Source organism: Rhipicephalus microplus, chromosome 2 (genome assembly GCF_043290135.1).
Source record: "Rhipicephalus microplus isolate Deutch F79 chromosome 2, USDA_Rmic, whole genome shotgun sequence".
Taxonomy (NCBI): Eukaryota; Metazoa; Arthropoda; class Arachnida; order Ixodida; family Ixodidae; genus Rhipicephalus; species Rhipicephalus microplus.
In genome coordinates, this window is record NC_134701.1 from 198,677,427 (window position 1) to 198,692,547 (window position 15,121).

The window sequence follows — 15,121 nt, forward strand, 5'->3', positions numbered from 1 at the left end:
GTTCATGTGCACTCCAACACTGAGCCCACTTCAATGAAGTCGAGTAGAGTGTCGCAATGAAAAATGCTCGTTTCAATGCTGGCAGGAATAGGTGCGACAACCCGCAGTGAAAATGGCAAATTATCAGCAATGAGTGATCAGACAAGATAATAAACTGCTATAAGGGCTGCCATGGGTTAGGTTTCCTAAAAAGTACAGGACTGAATAGTAGTAAAGCCACAGACCAGCGTCGTTATTCTACTATATAAGCATAACTTGTTTTTGTCCCCACCGTCACCCTTCATCACTTTTTTTTTCCCCTGTCCCTCTTCCCCTGTGCAGCATCGCAGGCTACAGCAAACTAGCTCAGGTCGACCTCTCTTCCATATAATAAATTATCTCTCTCTCATTACTTATGGAGCGCTGGTTCTCTACAATTATTAAACAGACCACCATAATTCCTAGGACCTTGCAATCACTAATATCATAACTAATTTGAAAATAAGGCACTTGAATTTTGAAGAAGGTCAATACTACTGACCTTTCGTTAAATATAGAACACACCAAACATGAGGTCATTTGCTTCGTATAGTGTGGAAAGATGTCAACTTCATTTAAATGCAACTGAACAGATAAAGTGATTGCAAAAAAAAATTCCGATATTTAAACAAGAGTGCCCAAAATAAGCTTATGCCTAGAGTGTAAAAAAATGTGTGCAGTTAGTGTTCTTAGCAGAAAAAATGAAAAAAAAAAAAAGAACAGCAATTTATCTTTTTTTTGTCACAACACAAATGCACCTTATTCCTTCACTGATTTATATCCAAGGAAGCCTCGAGGCTCTTTTGATGTCGCTCTAATAATGATACTGATGGTATCTGCACTAACAAGTTGACGTGTCTAATTGAATGTCAGCAGAAGCCAAACATAAGATCTTGTGATGCCCTGTGACGCCCTTGTGAGATCTTGTGATGCCCTGTACCTTGTACAGGGCATCACAAGAAAAGAGGTTATAAAAAAATAATGAGAACTTGCAATGTAACTTTTATTTTCCCCTGTGCGGCAATGCATTGCTCTTAAACAAGAAACAAAAGCATAAAAGAAAGTTACAACACTATAAAAAAGAAAAAAAAGGTGCACAGTGATACCATCAATGATGAGGCTAATGTTGCGCACAACACAAGGCAAAAAAAAAAAAAAGACTGAACAGAGTGATATTAGAACAATTTTTAATCATTCCTATCTTTATTGACATGAGCCATAACACTATACAATATGCTTATGACTTTACTGGTATTGAAAAAAAGAAAAGAAAGAACTCCACAGTATTTTTATTACAGATATGAAGCAAAGGATAACTTAACGCTTCCGAATACTTTACACTGTTTCAATCTCTTGACGGCAAGTATGCTGCCAAAGAGCTAGCTTAAACACTATGCGGGACTCCGATTCCTCACAGAAGACTTGCCAACAACACAGAAGCATAACCAGCAATGAATTTTGCGGTTGTGGAAGTAACTAAATTGGGGAATGTTGGCATCACCAGGAGTATCGGAAAATACACCCATGCCACAGTGAGAGAAAGAACATTAACAATTCAACATAACTAATCATCCCACCCAACACAAAACCATATTCAAGGAATTTTATATCAAAGGATGATGGTAAGTCAACAAAATCTTTTTTGAAACATGCCTCTTCAATTTGTTAGGTAATTCTTATAAATCCTTGGATTTCACATGACAGCTCGGTGTGAGTTCTAGGAGCACCAGACTCATAGTACTAGTATTACTAATGTCCGATGTTTTACATCCCGAAGCACTAGAATCATATGCAGCATACTATGTACCGCCAATTCCCACATGACAGGCTGTAAACATACTTAGTGTTGTGTTTTCATATGCCTTTTCAAGTAAGCGTGCAGCAAAAAAGACTTTTAGACCACCTGAACATTTGGTTTGTTTAAGAAAAATAATGCAGTCAAGAAAAGTCAAATAAAAACCAGAGCAATAGATTCTGGCACTGAGAATAATCACCAGCTAAAATCTGCAACAAATGCAGAGGGCTGCTACAGGCCTGTCGATCTTTTTCATCAGCTCTGCGTAATAGTACTGTATTACACAATGCTTGGGCGTGCGCAACTTTTCGTGACTGCACAAGAAATACGAAACAGAGAAAGCTATGACTGCCCAGATAATGAACTTTACATTTGTCTATTCATAGAAAGACGTGGCAATATATAGCAAGCTTACATGTGGCAAGTCAATACATAGGGCAGATGGAGAAGTACCTGAATGATCGAATGAGGGAGCACGAACAAAAGTTAAAGAACGATTTGACGTACCTGCCTGCACACTATAATGACTGTGCATGTGAACCACAGATTTAAGGGGTAAAGATACTCAGCAGAAACCAAGGTCGCACAACTAGAGAGCTATTAGAAGCCTACTACATCCGAAAGAAAAGTGGCCTCTGCGTCAGTGATACATCTATTAGATTATTTCAATCAGAAACATGTTTTCTTCATAAGTGGCTGCCCTGCGAGGTTGATGAGTGGATGTAACTGTGTCTGAACTTGTTATAATTCACAATACATTGCTCTGTCCTTTGAATTATCGAGTTTAAAGTTTAATACCAGTGACATTTTACCTCCCTTTGTCATCATCCTTTTTTTATACTGTTTTTGAGGTCAAGATGTAAACAGTAAGCACCAGCTAGGCCAAACTCAAGCTCTACTGTGCACAACTTGTCCACATGGGTATCGAAAAAATTGTTTATACATGAAACATATAGTGATAGATTCGAACTTGATAATTTCCCAAGTTGTACACTTAACAAGCTACTCTAGAAAAGTGTGATAGCTAATATTTCATGGAGATTTATTATTCCGAAAATTACCATGCAGAAAAATATAGTGGTAATGCAGTGTAGCCTGTTTCTAAAATTGCCTTTCAGTATGTATTATACTTTACACTCACATTTCTTTAATTTACAGTTCTGTACAGTTCTTTAACATTGCTTTGTTTTAGTTTTATCCCCTGCTATTGATAATTGTATGTCTAATTTTATCAGTAGTATTACTATCACGTTATGTAATAACTGTATTGTTACTGTTAATTAAGCTCATTAGTCTTTGCTCACAAATTCACTACTTTTACAGTACTTTTTTTTGTAATTACCCAATTAATGTCGCCATAGAAGGTCCCTCCGTCAGTTTCTATGAAACTTTGGGACCTCCTCCTGTACTATTCCAACCATGTAACCGAGTGTGAAATTTGCAATAAATTGACTTGACTTAAATGCCAAACATGAATAAATCAACATTTCTATCCTCATCACAAGTTACCAGTCTTAAGCACACCAATATTCTTGTTCATTTTGCCACTATTCAACACACCCAGTATACAAGCACTGATACAATTTAGGCAAAGGTACTGCTATTAAGGTAGCAGAAGTGCAGAATTTTTGATGTGCCAAGTGGTATGCCAAGCTGATAACAGTAATAAACAGTCAAAACTGTATGAGCGACATAATAATAAGCATGAAAATATCATTCTTAAGTTGCTTGTTTTTTTGTTAGACACCACCAAACCCTATTTCAGTCTATTTCTTCCTTTTCTCAACACACAATATATTTCATTGTTGTTACACACACAAGAACACTATTTATTTCATTGTCAACAGCTTTTCGTTTTTTCAAGCAATTTTATAGTTGTCAAACTTTTGCCGCTGATACAAGTTAACAATCACGAAAGCAAGAAAGTAGCAGTTTTAAAAGTGACAGCAGAAACAAACAGAGAGTCAAGACAAAAAAAAAGAAAAACGAGCATAAGTTAATTAAAGTGCATTAATATATACCTACACTGACAGCCCCAATCACCTTCAACATTTTTGTGAAAAATGCAAAGGCAGATGAAAACAATGGTGCAATGCATAAAGCATATCTATTTGAACAAAATAATCGTATATGTTTATGTACATTAGTGCTTAGGTATACTTTTTAGATCAAACACTATGGTGAATCAATGTAACATTTGCACCTAACCACAAATGCGTGCCCAATATGTTAATTAACGCCTCAAAAACACAATGTGCTAGAATGTTTATTCAGGACAGGATAACACATACGATACCAAACATGTGATTCACAAAATTAATTGATGTTATTATTTTATGAACATTGACAGTACATTTATGCATGTAAAAACTTATGCATTCACGATTAGTTATCGACACCGTAGTAGCGATTCACAGCCCAAAACCCAAGTGAGGGACAAATAAACTATCTCTTTCATTTCAAAATATGACCAGTATCGAGCAGGATTAGCCCACCAAGATGCAGTGCTGGCAGTGCTTCCTCGCAGTCAATTTCAGACTGTGCTCAGGCCGATCACTTAGCCACAGAAAAAAGTGACACGAGGCTCAGCTGACATTTCGTCTGCAAGGCACACACATGCAGTCACTTCAGGGTCGCCAGAATCGCCATCAAGTGTCAACAAGTCATTTAGACAACATTCTTTGTCTCGGAATCGCCGCAATTTGCTACATTGTGAGCCATTTTGGCTTTGATCGTTCGCAAAACAGCTACTAAAAAAGGAACACCATTTCAAAGATTCACAAGGAAGTGTCTAAGCAATGCATGATTGGGCCCTGCTTGCTGGCTCACCTCAATCAGCTATATTCGAGAATTTTAGCTGGCACAGCAATCAACCATTCTCAAAGGGCTTAGAGAATATCTGAATAGAGAATGAACACCAGCAGAGAAGTAGAACAAGACAAAATTTACGATTAACAGTTCTGCGCTTACCAGGTTTCTCTTTAGACCACCTGATGGCCCCACTTTAGACCTGATGGCCCCACTTATCCAGCCTCTCATGTTTACTATATATATAGTCATCTAGTAGTACGCTAATTCAAGGATGTCTACCAAATAATTAAAATTCATAATTAATGTTACCTGTATCTTACTTGTTATTGATGGCATTTATCAACAGGCAACTCCACTTTCATAGCTCGTCATGTTGGCGTGTACTGTATGGGTAATGAAAACAGTCTTTTTACAATTTCCGAACTTCAAACAATGCAACTGCAGGTCACAGAAGTTCCTCAACATGCTGACTGACGATCATATACCAAATTATGCTCTTTCCTCTTGCCTGTTTTTTGTTTTGGTAACTTGTCTTTTTCATGAAAACATTGAAAGTAGTGTGATGAAAATCGGGCATGAACAGAAAGGAGAGTCCCTGGGAATGACAGCATTTGCATGCATTGGTACCAGTTAGCACTACCATGATAAGAACACTTGATCAGCAATGTGATTGCTACTAGGGCATTATCACTCAGGATAATATGAGTCGCACTGAACATGCCAAACTAATGACGATGCCACAGGATGCCAAAAGCCTAGCTGAACTTTTGTACCCTCCTTGTCCTTAAAATAAAGTAACTTCCAGTGACGAACACTCAAACAGTAAAAAATTCTCATGCATACCAAGCAATCAGACAAACATATCTTGATCTTGAAATTTCATGTCAGAGCTTCTCTAAGAACTATATTGTATACATTATGATATCGGAGCATGAGTTTACTTAACATAAGGGCCAATTAACATTTGGGATATTAATGAGTGTTAACTGGATGACTTCATTGTAAAAGTGCATGGTTTTCTTATAAGCCATTGAGATCGTTGTGGCAACTGTATGATCACATTTCAACCATGCACTTATAATTTGATGTAGGCTTCAGTGACCTGCATTGGCAAAATGACAACACAAGAACTTAAAGGGACACTAAAGTCAAATAACAATTTATGTCAGAGTGAAAGCACAATTTACTACAACATCGAAAACGACAATATCATCAAGAGCAGTGCCCTACTTACCGAGAAATTAAATATGAATACACGAAAACATATGCGCTACGAGTAGGAGATACGAAAAATGATCCCAATGAAGTCAAAGTTATCGCCCAAAATTAATCACTCGTATTCAAACTAGCAGCACTAAATAAAGAGCCCTCCGTGCGTCCAGAGACATAATAAAGTGCTACTTCATGGTTACTGTTCGATTCATGGAAAAAAAAAAAAAAAAACACTGGACAGTATTATGAGGAATGGCAAGAGTGGTTAAAAAGTTCAATTTTCGCCTGGTAGCAGAGCCCAGTTGAATTAGGCATGCCTGCCATCTCGGAGGCCATAATAAAAAAATTGTTCAATGGCCGTTGTTGCTGCTATAGCCCCCATTACTTTCACTCTGCTGCTACTACTGTCAGCGGCCGCGCAGTAGAGCCGGGAAACATTGTGCACGGCCACAGTGATGTGAAAGTTTCTACTTGAGGCGGGTAATTCGAAGTGTGCTAAACCAATGTGGACCACTAAAATGTGATTTTATTTCAAAATAAGCACTTCCTTGGCCCAAAAGTAGCACTACAGGACCGCTATTTCAGCAATCAACATTGTCATATTATTTGCCTTTAGTGTGCCCTTAACCTAAGGAATACACCATGGCACATGAATGCTGATGTAAGAGTGCCACTGTGATTAGGGCTGCCAAAACGTTTTGCTAAGGATGCTACTAAATTGCCATAAACTAGTTGCCAAACTTTGACGAAATTTGGACAATAAAAATAAGCATTTAATACTGTTTATTGAACTTCAAACTACTTTTCCACTGCCTAATGCAAGAACATAATAATTAAGCTGAACAAAAAATATTTTATTAGTGTTAACAATGAGCGTCATAATGAACAAACACAGGCTCCTTCGTATGACTACTTTATTCGGTCATTCAAGGATTACTTAATAAAGTAGTTCAAGGTGTACCAGAATCAGAATCCCAAAATAATTATTAATAATCTGAAGCTTAACGTCCCCTACACCTAGAATCATGTGCAGCATGCTGTGTCAAGAATTGAAGTACTAAAAAAATGTCAGTTCACACATGCCAGGATGAGAACATACTTAGTGATGTGTTTTCATGTGTTTTGTCAAGTGACCGCTCTGCACAAAACGCTTGCAGCAGACTGTACAACTATAGGGTCTTTCGCCTGTGTGAGTTTTCATGTGAACTCGCAACTCACAGCTCTGCACAAAAGACTTAGGACAGAAAGTGCAACTGTGTGCTTTCTCCCCTGTGTGTCTTCTCATGTGAATTCTCAAATTATTGCTGCGCATAAAAGACTTTGAGCAAACAGTGCAACTGTATGGTCGTTCGCCTGTGTGGGTGCGTAGGTGTTCTGACAAGGCGGTTTGTTGCCGATAGCACTGCGAACAGTAGGAGCACTGAAATGGACGTTCACCAGTGTGCATGCGCAGGTGTGCCTTAAGCTTGCTTCTCCACCAAAAGGCTCGAGGGCACAAATGACAATTATATGGTCGCTCATGTGTGTGTACACGTTGGTGATCTGATAGGTCACCCTGCCATGAGAAGCTTTGCGAGCAGACGGAGCACTGATATGGCCGCTCGTCAGTGTGGGTGCGCAGATGTCTCTTGAGTGAGCCCTGCTGCTGGAAACTTTGAGGGCACAAGTGGCACTCAAATAGTGGATTGCCTGTGTGAACCTTGCAATGAACTTTCACATAAGATAGCTGTTCAGTTTCAGAGATGCCGATGGAAGATCGATGGGGCTGTCGCCACTGTGCATCACCATTCTCCAGAGCTGCTGGCCAGCTGGAACACCCTTCTTCTGCAAAAAACAAGGTAAGCGCACCTGAACACTTGGTTTGTTTAGGAAAAAAAATGAAGTCAAGGAAGTTCAAACAAAAACTAGAGCTATAGATTCTGGCACTGAGGATAATCACCAGCTAAAATCTGCAACAAATGCAGAGGGCTGCTACAGGTCTGTCGATCTTTTTCATCAGCTCTGCGTAATAGTACTGTATTACACAATGCTTGGGCGTGCGCAATTTTTCCTGACTGCACAAGAAATACGAAACAGAGAAAGCTATGACTGCCCAGACAATAAACTTTACATTTGTTTATTCATAGAAAGATGTGGCAATATATAGCAAGCTGACATGTGGCAAGTCAATACATAGGGCAGATGAAGAAGTGCCTGAATAATCAAACGAGGGAGTGTGAACAAAAGTTAAAGAGCGATTTGACGCACCTGCCTGCACACTATAATGACTGCGCATGTGAACCACAGATTTAAGGGGTAAAGATACTCAGCAGAAACCAAGGTCGCACAACTAGAGAGCTATTAGAAGCCTACTACATTCGAAAGAAAAGTGGCCACTGCATCAGTGATACATCTATTAGATTATTTCAATCAGAAACATGTTTTTTTCATAAGTGGCTGCCCTGCTAAGTTGATGAGTGGATGTAATTGTGTCTGAACTTGTCATAATTCACAACACATTACTGTGTCCTTTGAATTATTGAGTTGAAAGTTTAATGCCAGTGACATTTTACCTCCCTTTGTCATCATCCTTTTTTTTTGTTTTTGAGCTCAAAATGTAAACAGTAAGCACCGCCAAACTCAAGCTCACCTGTGCGCAACTTGTCCACATGGGTATCGAAAAAATTGTTTATACATGAAACATAAAGCGATAGATTGAAACTTGATAATTTCCCGACTTGTACACTTAACAAGCTACTCCAGAAAAGTGTGATAGCTAATATTTCATGGAGATTTATTATTCCGAAAATTACCATGCAGAAAAATATAGTGGTAATGCAGGGTAGCCTTTTTCTAAAATTGCCTTTCGGTACGTATTATACTTTACACTTACATTTTTTTAATTTGCAGTTCTGTACAGTTCTTTAATTTTGCTTTGTTCTAGTTTTATCCCCTACTATTGATAATTGTATGCCTAATTTTATCAGTTGTATTACTATCATGTTATGTAATAATTATATTGTTACTGTTAATTAAGCTCATTAGTCTTCACTCACAAATTCACACCTTTTACAGTACTTTTTTTTGTAATTATCCGATTAATGTCGCCAGAGGAGGTCCCTCCGTCAGTTTCTATGAAACTTTGGGACCTTCTCCTGTACTATTCCAACCATGTAACCGAGTATGAAATATGCAATAAATTGACTTGACTTAAATGCCAAACATGAATAAATCAACATTTCTACCCTCATCACAAGTCACCAGTCATAAGCACACCAATATTCTTGTTCATTTTGCCACTATTCAACACACCCAGTACACAAGCACTGATACAATTTAGGCAAAGGTACTGCTATTAAGGTAGCAGAAGTGCAGAATTTTTGATGTGCCAAGTGGTATGCCAAGCTAATACCAGTAATAAACAATCAAAACTGCATGAGTGACATAACTATCAGCCAGAAAATATCATTCTCAAGTTGCTTGTTTCCTTGTTAGACACAGCCAAATACTATTTCAGTCTATTTATTCCTTTCCGTAATACACAAGCTATGTCATTTTTGTTACACACAAGAGCGGTATTCATTTCATTGTCAACAGCTTTTTGCTTTTCAAGCAATTTTATGGTAGTCAAACTTTTGCCGTTGATGCAAGTCAACAATCACAAAAGCAAGGAAGCAGCAGTTCTAAAAGTGACAGCAAGAACAAATACAGTCAAGACAAAGAAATAAAAAACGAGCATCAGTTAATTAAAATACATTATATATACCTAAACTGGCAGCCCCAATCACCTTGAACATTTTTGTGAAAAATGCAAAGGCAGACGAAAACAATGGTGCAATGCATAAAACATATGTATTTGCACAGAATAATCGTATATGTTTATGCACATTAGTGTTTAAGTATACTTTTTAGCTCAAACACTATGATGGATCAATGTAACATTTGCACCTCATCATAAATATGTGCCTAATATGTGCATTAACGCCTCAAAAACACTATGTGCTACAAGGTTATTTAGGACAGAATAACACATATGACACCACACATGTGATTCACAAAATAAATAATGGTATGGTTTTATAAACATTGACACTAAATTTGAACATTTTGCATTATAATAAATAACATCTTCTGCCATATGCAAGATCACGTGCAAGAAATGCACCAATTACAGACGTGAATGGCAGAGAAAAGAAGAGGTAAGCGAGAGAGTGAGGAAGACGGCATCGAGAACAATGAGAGACGCTACCAGGGAACTTGTTTCGCCTAGGAACTTCACAGCCAAAATGACATGAAAGTTTCCACTTGAAGCGGGTAATTAGAAGTGTGCCAATGCGACGTAGACCGTTTAAACGTGATTATATACCAAAATAAGCACTTCCTTGGGACAAAAGTAGCAGGACGAGGTTTCCCAACGGCTATTTCAGCAATAAACATCGTCATAATATTTGCCTTTAGTGTCCCTTTAACGTAAGGAATACACCTCGGCATATAAATGCTGATGTACGAGTGTCATTGTGATTAGAGCTGCCAGAAGATTCTTTTTATGAATGCTGCTAAACAGCCATAAAGAAGGTGCTAAACATTTACGAAATTTTGACAATAAAAATAACCATTCCAAATCGTTTACTGAACATGGAACTACTTTTCGACTGCCTAATGCAAGAACATAATTATGCTGTACAGAAGACATCTTAATAGTGTAAACAATGAGTGTCGTAATGAGTAGTTTATACCAAGATGCTTTAGAGAAAAATAAAAAAATGTTAAAAGCACCAATCCACTTTGCAAGCACTAAAGGTCTAGGTGACCATAGTATGTCTATTAAATACACTTCTGTAGAGGTCATACACTCACTGTGTCGTCATGAGTCATTAGTGACTTGAGCGTACAGAACAATATTATGACGCAAAGAATAAAGAAAAGACAATGACAGTAACAAAATGATGACAACAGGGCTAAATGGGTGTGCCAACCACCAATGCAGCTCGTATCGAGTCACTTTCATGTAGTCTTTCCAAGGCATGCATATAAAGCATGTGTATCAATTCACGACACACTACAATTTTTTTTATGTAAGAACTTATCATTCTCCTACCCTTTCCATCTGGCCTTCCTGCAAATGCATAGAATTTGAAATACTGCAGTTAAGTGTCTTGCTCTGTCTCTACAAAATAACCCGAGAGAACTTCTGGTGAGAACTTCTGAACATAAAGGCTGCTTGGAGTTGTGGCAAACTTCATGCTGCCTTCTTTTCGAATGTGCCATAAGCCCTTGAGGCCAGTATCCGACGAGAACATATGACACTGCAAATCTGTAAGGATAGAAACAATATGTGTCAATGAACCTGGATATTTTTTTACTATGTAAATGGTAACACAGAGGAAAAAAGGCTCCTCCTGTACATCTTAGCATATGCTGAGCTGTACTGGAGCCCTTTTTACACCAGAGTTGTAAGTGGATGTTATCTCTATTCGTTACTGGTACATGCACAAATCTCTCTGAACACTTAAAGTACGTCAAATTATATTTGCTCCTTTTTCAAGTACCCCCTTCATACATTCTTTGTTGGCAATAAATATAATATAGAGAACACAAGCAAAAAAAAAATGTATGTACGATTAAAATACTCCTTAACGATGCTCCCTCTTTAGATGTTCTCGAATTTGAGATATGCGAAGATCTGGGTGCTCCCTGCGGCAGTGCGGAACTTCAGACCTTCTTGGCAATCGCACTAAAAGAGCCCTGCAGTACTTTTTCAGCACGGTGAGAAAACGCTGGCGAACGGTAGTCAAAACTTCTGAAAATACTTGAGCCAGACATTAGAGCACTGTACATGACTTGGAATTCATAATCAATTCTCAAAATCATATAGAAATTCCTCCCTCTGCTCTCTACAATCATCATCATCATCATCATCATCATCAGCCTGACTACGTCCACTGCAGGACAAAGGCCTCTCCCATGTTCTGCCAGTTGACCCGGTCCTGTGCTTGCTGCTGCGAATTTATACCCGCAAACTTCTTAATCTCATCTGCCCACCTAACCTTCTGTCTCCCCCTAACCCGCTTGCCTTCTCTGGGAATCCAGCTAGTTACCCTTAATAACCAGCGGTTATCCTGTCTGTGCGCTACATGCCCGGCCCATGTCCGTTTCGTCTTCTTTATTTCAACCATGATATCCTTAACCCCCGTTTGTCCCCTAATCCACTCTGCTCTCCTCTTGTCTCTTAAGGTTACACCTACCATTTTTCTTTCCATTGCTCGCTGAGTCGTCCTCAATTTAAGCTGAATCCTCTTTATAAGTCTCCAGGTTTCTGCTCCGTAGCTAAGTACCGGCAAGATAGAGCTGTTATATACCTTCCTCTTGAGGGATAGTGGCAATCTACCTGTCATAATTTTAGGGTGCTTGCCAATTGTGCTCCACCTCATTCTTATCCTCCTAGTTACTTCAATCTCGTTGTTCGGCTCCGCGGTTATTACCTGCCCTAAGTAGACATAGTCTTTTACAAGTTGAAGTGCACTATTACCTATCTCGAAGCGCCGCTTTTTTCCTAGGTTGTACATTACTTTCGTTTTCTGCAGTATAATTTTAAGACCCACCTTTCTGCTCTCCTTGTCTAACTCCTTAATCATGAGTTGCAATTCGTCCCCTGAGTTACTCAGCCATGCAATGTCATTGGCAAAGCGCAGGTTACTAAGGTACTCTCCATTAACTTTTATCCCTAACTGTTCCCGTTCTAGGGTTTTGAAAACCTCCTGTAAGCACGCCGTAAATAGCATAAGGGCGACTGTGTCTCCCTGCCTTACACCATTCTTGATTGGTATTCTGTTGCTTTCTTCATGAAGCACTATGGTAGCAGTTGATCCCCTATAGATTTCTTCCAGGATGTTTATATATACTTCATGAACGCCCTGATTCCACAGTGTCTGCATGATGGCTGATATTTCTACTGAATCAAACTCCTTCTCGTAATCTATGAAGGCTATGTATAGTGGTTGGTTATATTCTGAGCATTTCTCTATTACCTGATTGGTAGTAAAAATGTGGCCGATTGTTGAGTAGCCTGTTCGAAATCCTGCTTGTTCCTTTGGTTGATTGAATTCTAATGTTTTCTTTACTCTGTTAGCAATTACCTTTGTAAATAACTTGTATACTACAGAGAGCAAGCTGATCGGCCTGTAATTCTTCAAGTCTTTGTCATCTCCTTTCTTATGTATTAAAATGATGTTAGCGTTTTTCCAAGACTCTGGTACTCTTCCCGTCAGGAGAGACCTCGTAAACAGGGTGGCTAGTTTTTCTAACACAATCTGTCCATCTTTCAGCAGATCTGATGTTACCTGATCCTCACCAGCAGCTTTGCCTCTTTGCATGCTCTCCAAAGCTTTTCTGACTTCTTCTATCATTACTGGTGGGGTGTCATCTGGGTTACTGCTAGTTCTTATAGTATTAAAGTCGTGGTTGTCCAGGCTACTGTACAGATCTCTGTAAAACTCCGCCGCTATTTTAATTATCCTATTCATATTGGTAGTTATTTTGCCTTCTTTGTCCCTTAGTGCATACATCTGATTTTTGCCTATCCCAAGTTTCCTCTTCACTGCTTTGACGCTTCCTCCGTTTTTCAGAGCGTGTTCAATTCTCTCCATGTTATACCTTCTTACATCGCATACCTTACGCCTATTAATCAACTTTGAAAGCTCTGCCAGTTGTATTTTGTCTGTTGTACTTGAGACTTTCATGATTTGACACTTCTTAATGAGATTCTTCGTTTCCTGGGAAAGCTTGCCGGTGTCCTGTCCAATTACCCTGCCTCCAACTTCCTCTACACACTCCGTAATGATACTTTGTACCTCTGCTAAGGTTGGTTTCCTCACTAAGAGCAGAGTACCTGTTCTGAAGCGAGACTTTGAATTCCTGTACTTTCCCTCTCAGTGCTAGCTCATTGATTGGCTTCTTGCATATCAGTTTCTGTCATTCCTTCTTCAAGTCTAGGCGAATTCGAGACCGTACCATTCTATGGTCACTGCATCGTACCTTGCCAACCATTTTCACACCCTGCACGATGTCTGGGTGTGCACTCATTATATAGTCTATTTCGTTCTTATTTTCGCCATTAGGGCTCCTCCATGTCCACTTGCGGTTTCCTCGTTTTCGGTAGAAGGTATTCAAAATCCGTAAATTATTGCATTCTGCGAATTCTACTAGTAGCTCTCCTCTGGTGTTTCTAGTACCGATTCCATATTCTCCTACTGCCTGGTCTCCAGCCTGCTTCTTCCCTACCTTTGCATTAAAGTCTCCCATCAGTATAGTATACTGTGTTTTTACCTTACTCATTACCGATTCCACGTCTTCATAGAAGCTTTCAACTGAAGCATCATCATGGCTGGAAGTAGGTGCGTAAGCCTGTACCACGTTCATCTTGTATCTTTTATTCTCTCTACAAATGACCCCATAAAGCCAAATTGCTGGGCCATTTACTCAATGTCTACATTCACTGGCTTATACGATCATCCTGAGCTGCATAGTTAGTGTTGGCCACTGCGGGATGCTGCTAGGTGCCTGAGCACTTGCTTACGATAACACTGAAAGCAAGGAGTGCGATCGAAAAGAAAAAGAATAGCACTCAAGGACACCGTGCACCTTGGCCAACGGTCACGAGCTTCTAGCCCCCTTGTTTGTTATGTTCCCTTCTCTTCTTCACATAGTTTTCAACACAACTACTGGTATGAAGTTCGAGAAAGAACTTCAAGCATGCAACGAATCCCTTAACTTCACTTGTATTTGACAGATCTTAAAAATTCAAAAATAAACAAACCAGTTATACTGGTTGCATCACTCATTTTCAGAAAAAAATTTTAAATGTTTGCTTTTAGGATGCGCTGTTGAACTGGTAGTGATGCACTCAGGACAGCAAAGTGCCACCTTCGCGTTTCTTGTCATGCATTCTCATTATTACTGTCCTTCATACGCTTGGTTATATTGAAGAGGAGGCATGAATAGGTATTCAAGAGCAATGCTCTAAAGCTTTGCTTATGTTTGTCTTGCTGACACTCAGCAACAAAGTTCAGAAGGATGAACCATGCAGCAAGAACAAGCACCGCATTGCATCCTTCCTAAATGGCTGTTTGCACATGTAGACGACCCTGTGCTTTACGAGAGACGGTGGACTACTTGGCGAGGAGGCCCCTGCTGTGATGACTGTTGCTTTTCCTGTGGTGGGTAACCTTGATTACTTTTTCAAGCTACATGGGAAAATTGACACAGGTCTCTGAGGCATCTGAGTGATCCCTGAAACAAGTTTGTTTG

The 15,121-nt window shown here is 39.2% G+C and overlaps 1 protein-coding gene across 1 annotated transcript; it reads right to left on the reverse strand.

The window, feature by feature from the left end:
• Window positions 1-1,000: 1,000 nt before the first annotated feature.
• Window positions 1,001-13,897, reverse strand: LOC142793296 (uncharacterized). Its single transcript, XM_075885772.1, has 3 exons — window positions 13,850-13,897; window positions 10,914-10,931; window positions 1,001-7,778 (listed from the first exon to the last, which is right to left on the reverse strand). The coding sequence occupies exons 1-3, from the start codon at window positions 13,895-13,897 to the stop codon at window positions 6,936-6,938; spliced, it is 909 nt and encodes a 302-aa protein (XP_075741887.1). The 3' UTR covers window positions 1,001-6,935.
• Window positions 13,898-15,121: the final 1,224 nt, after the last annotated feature.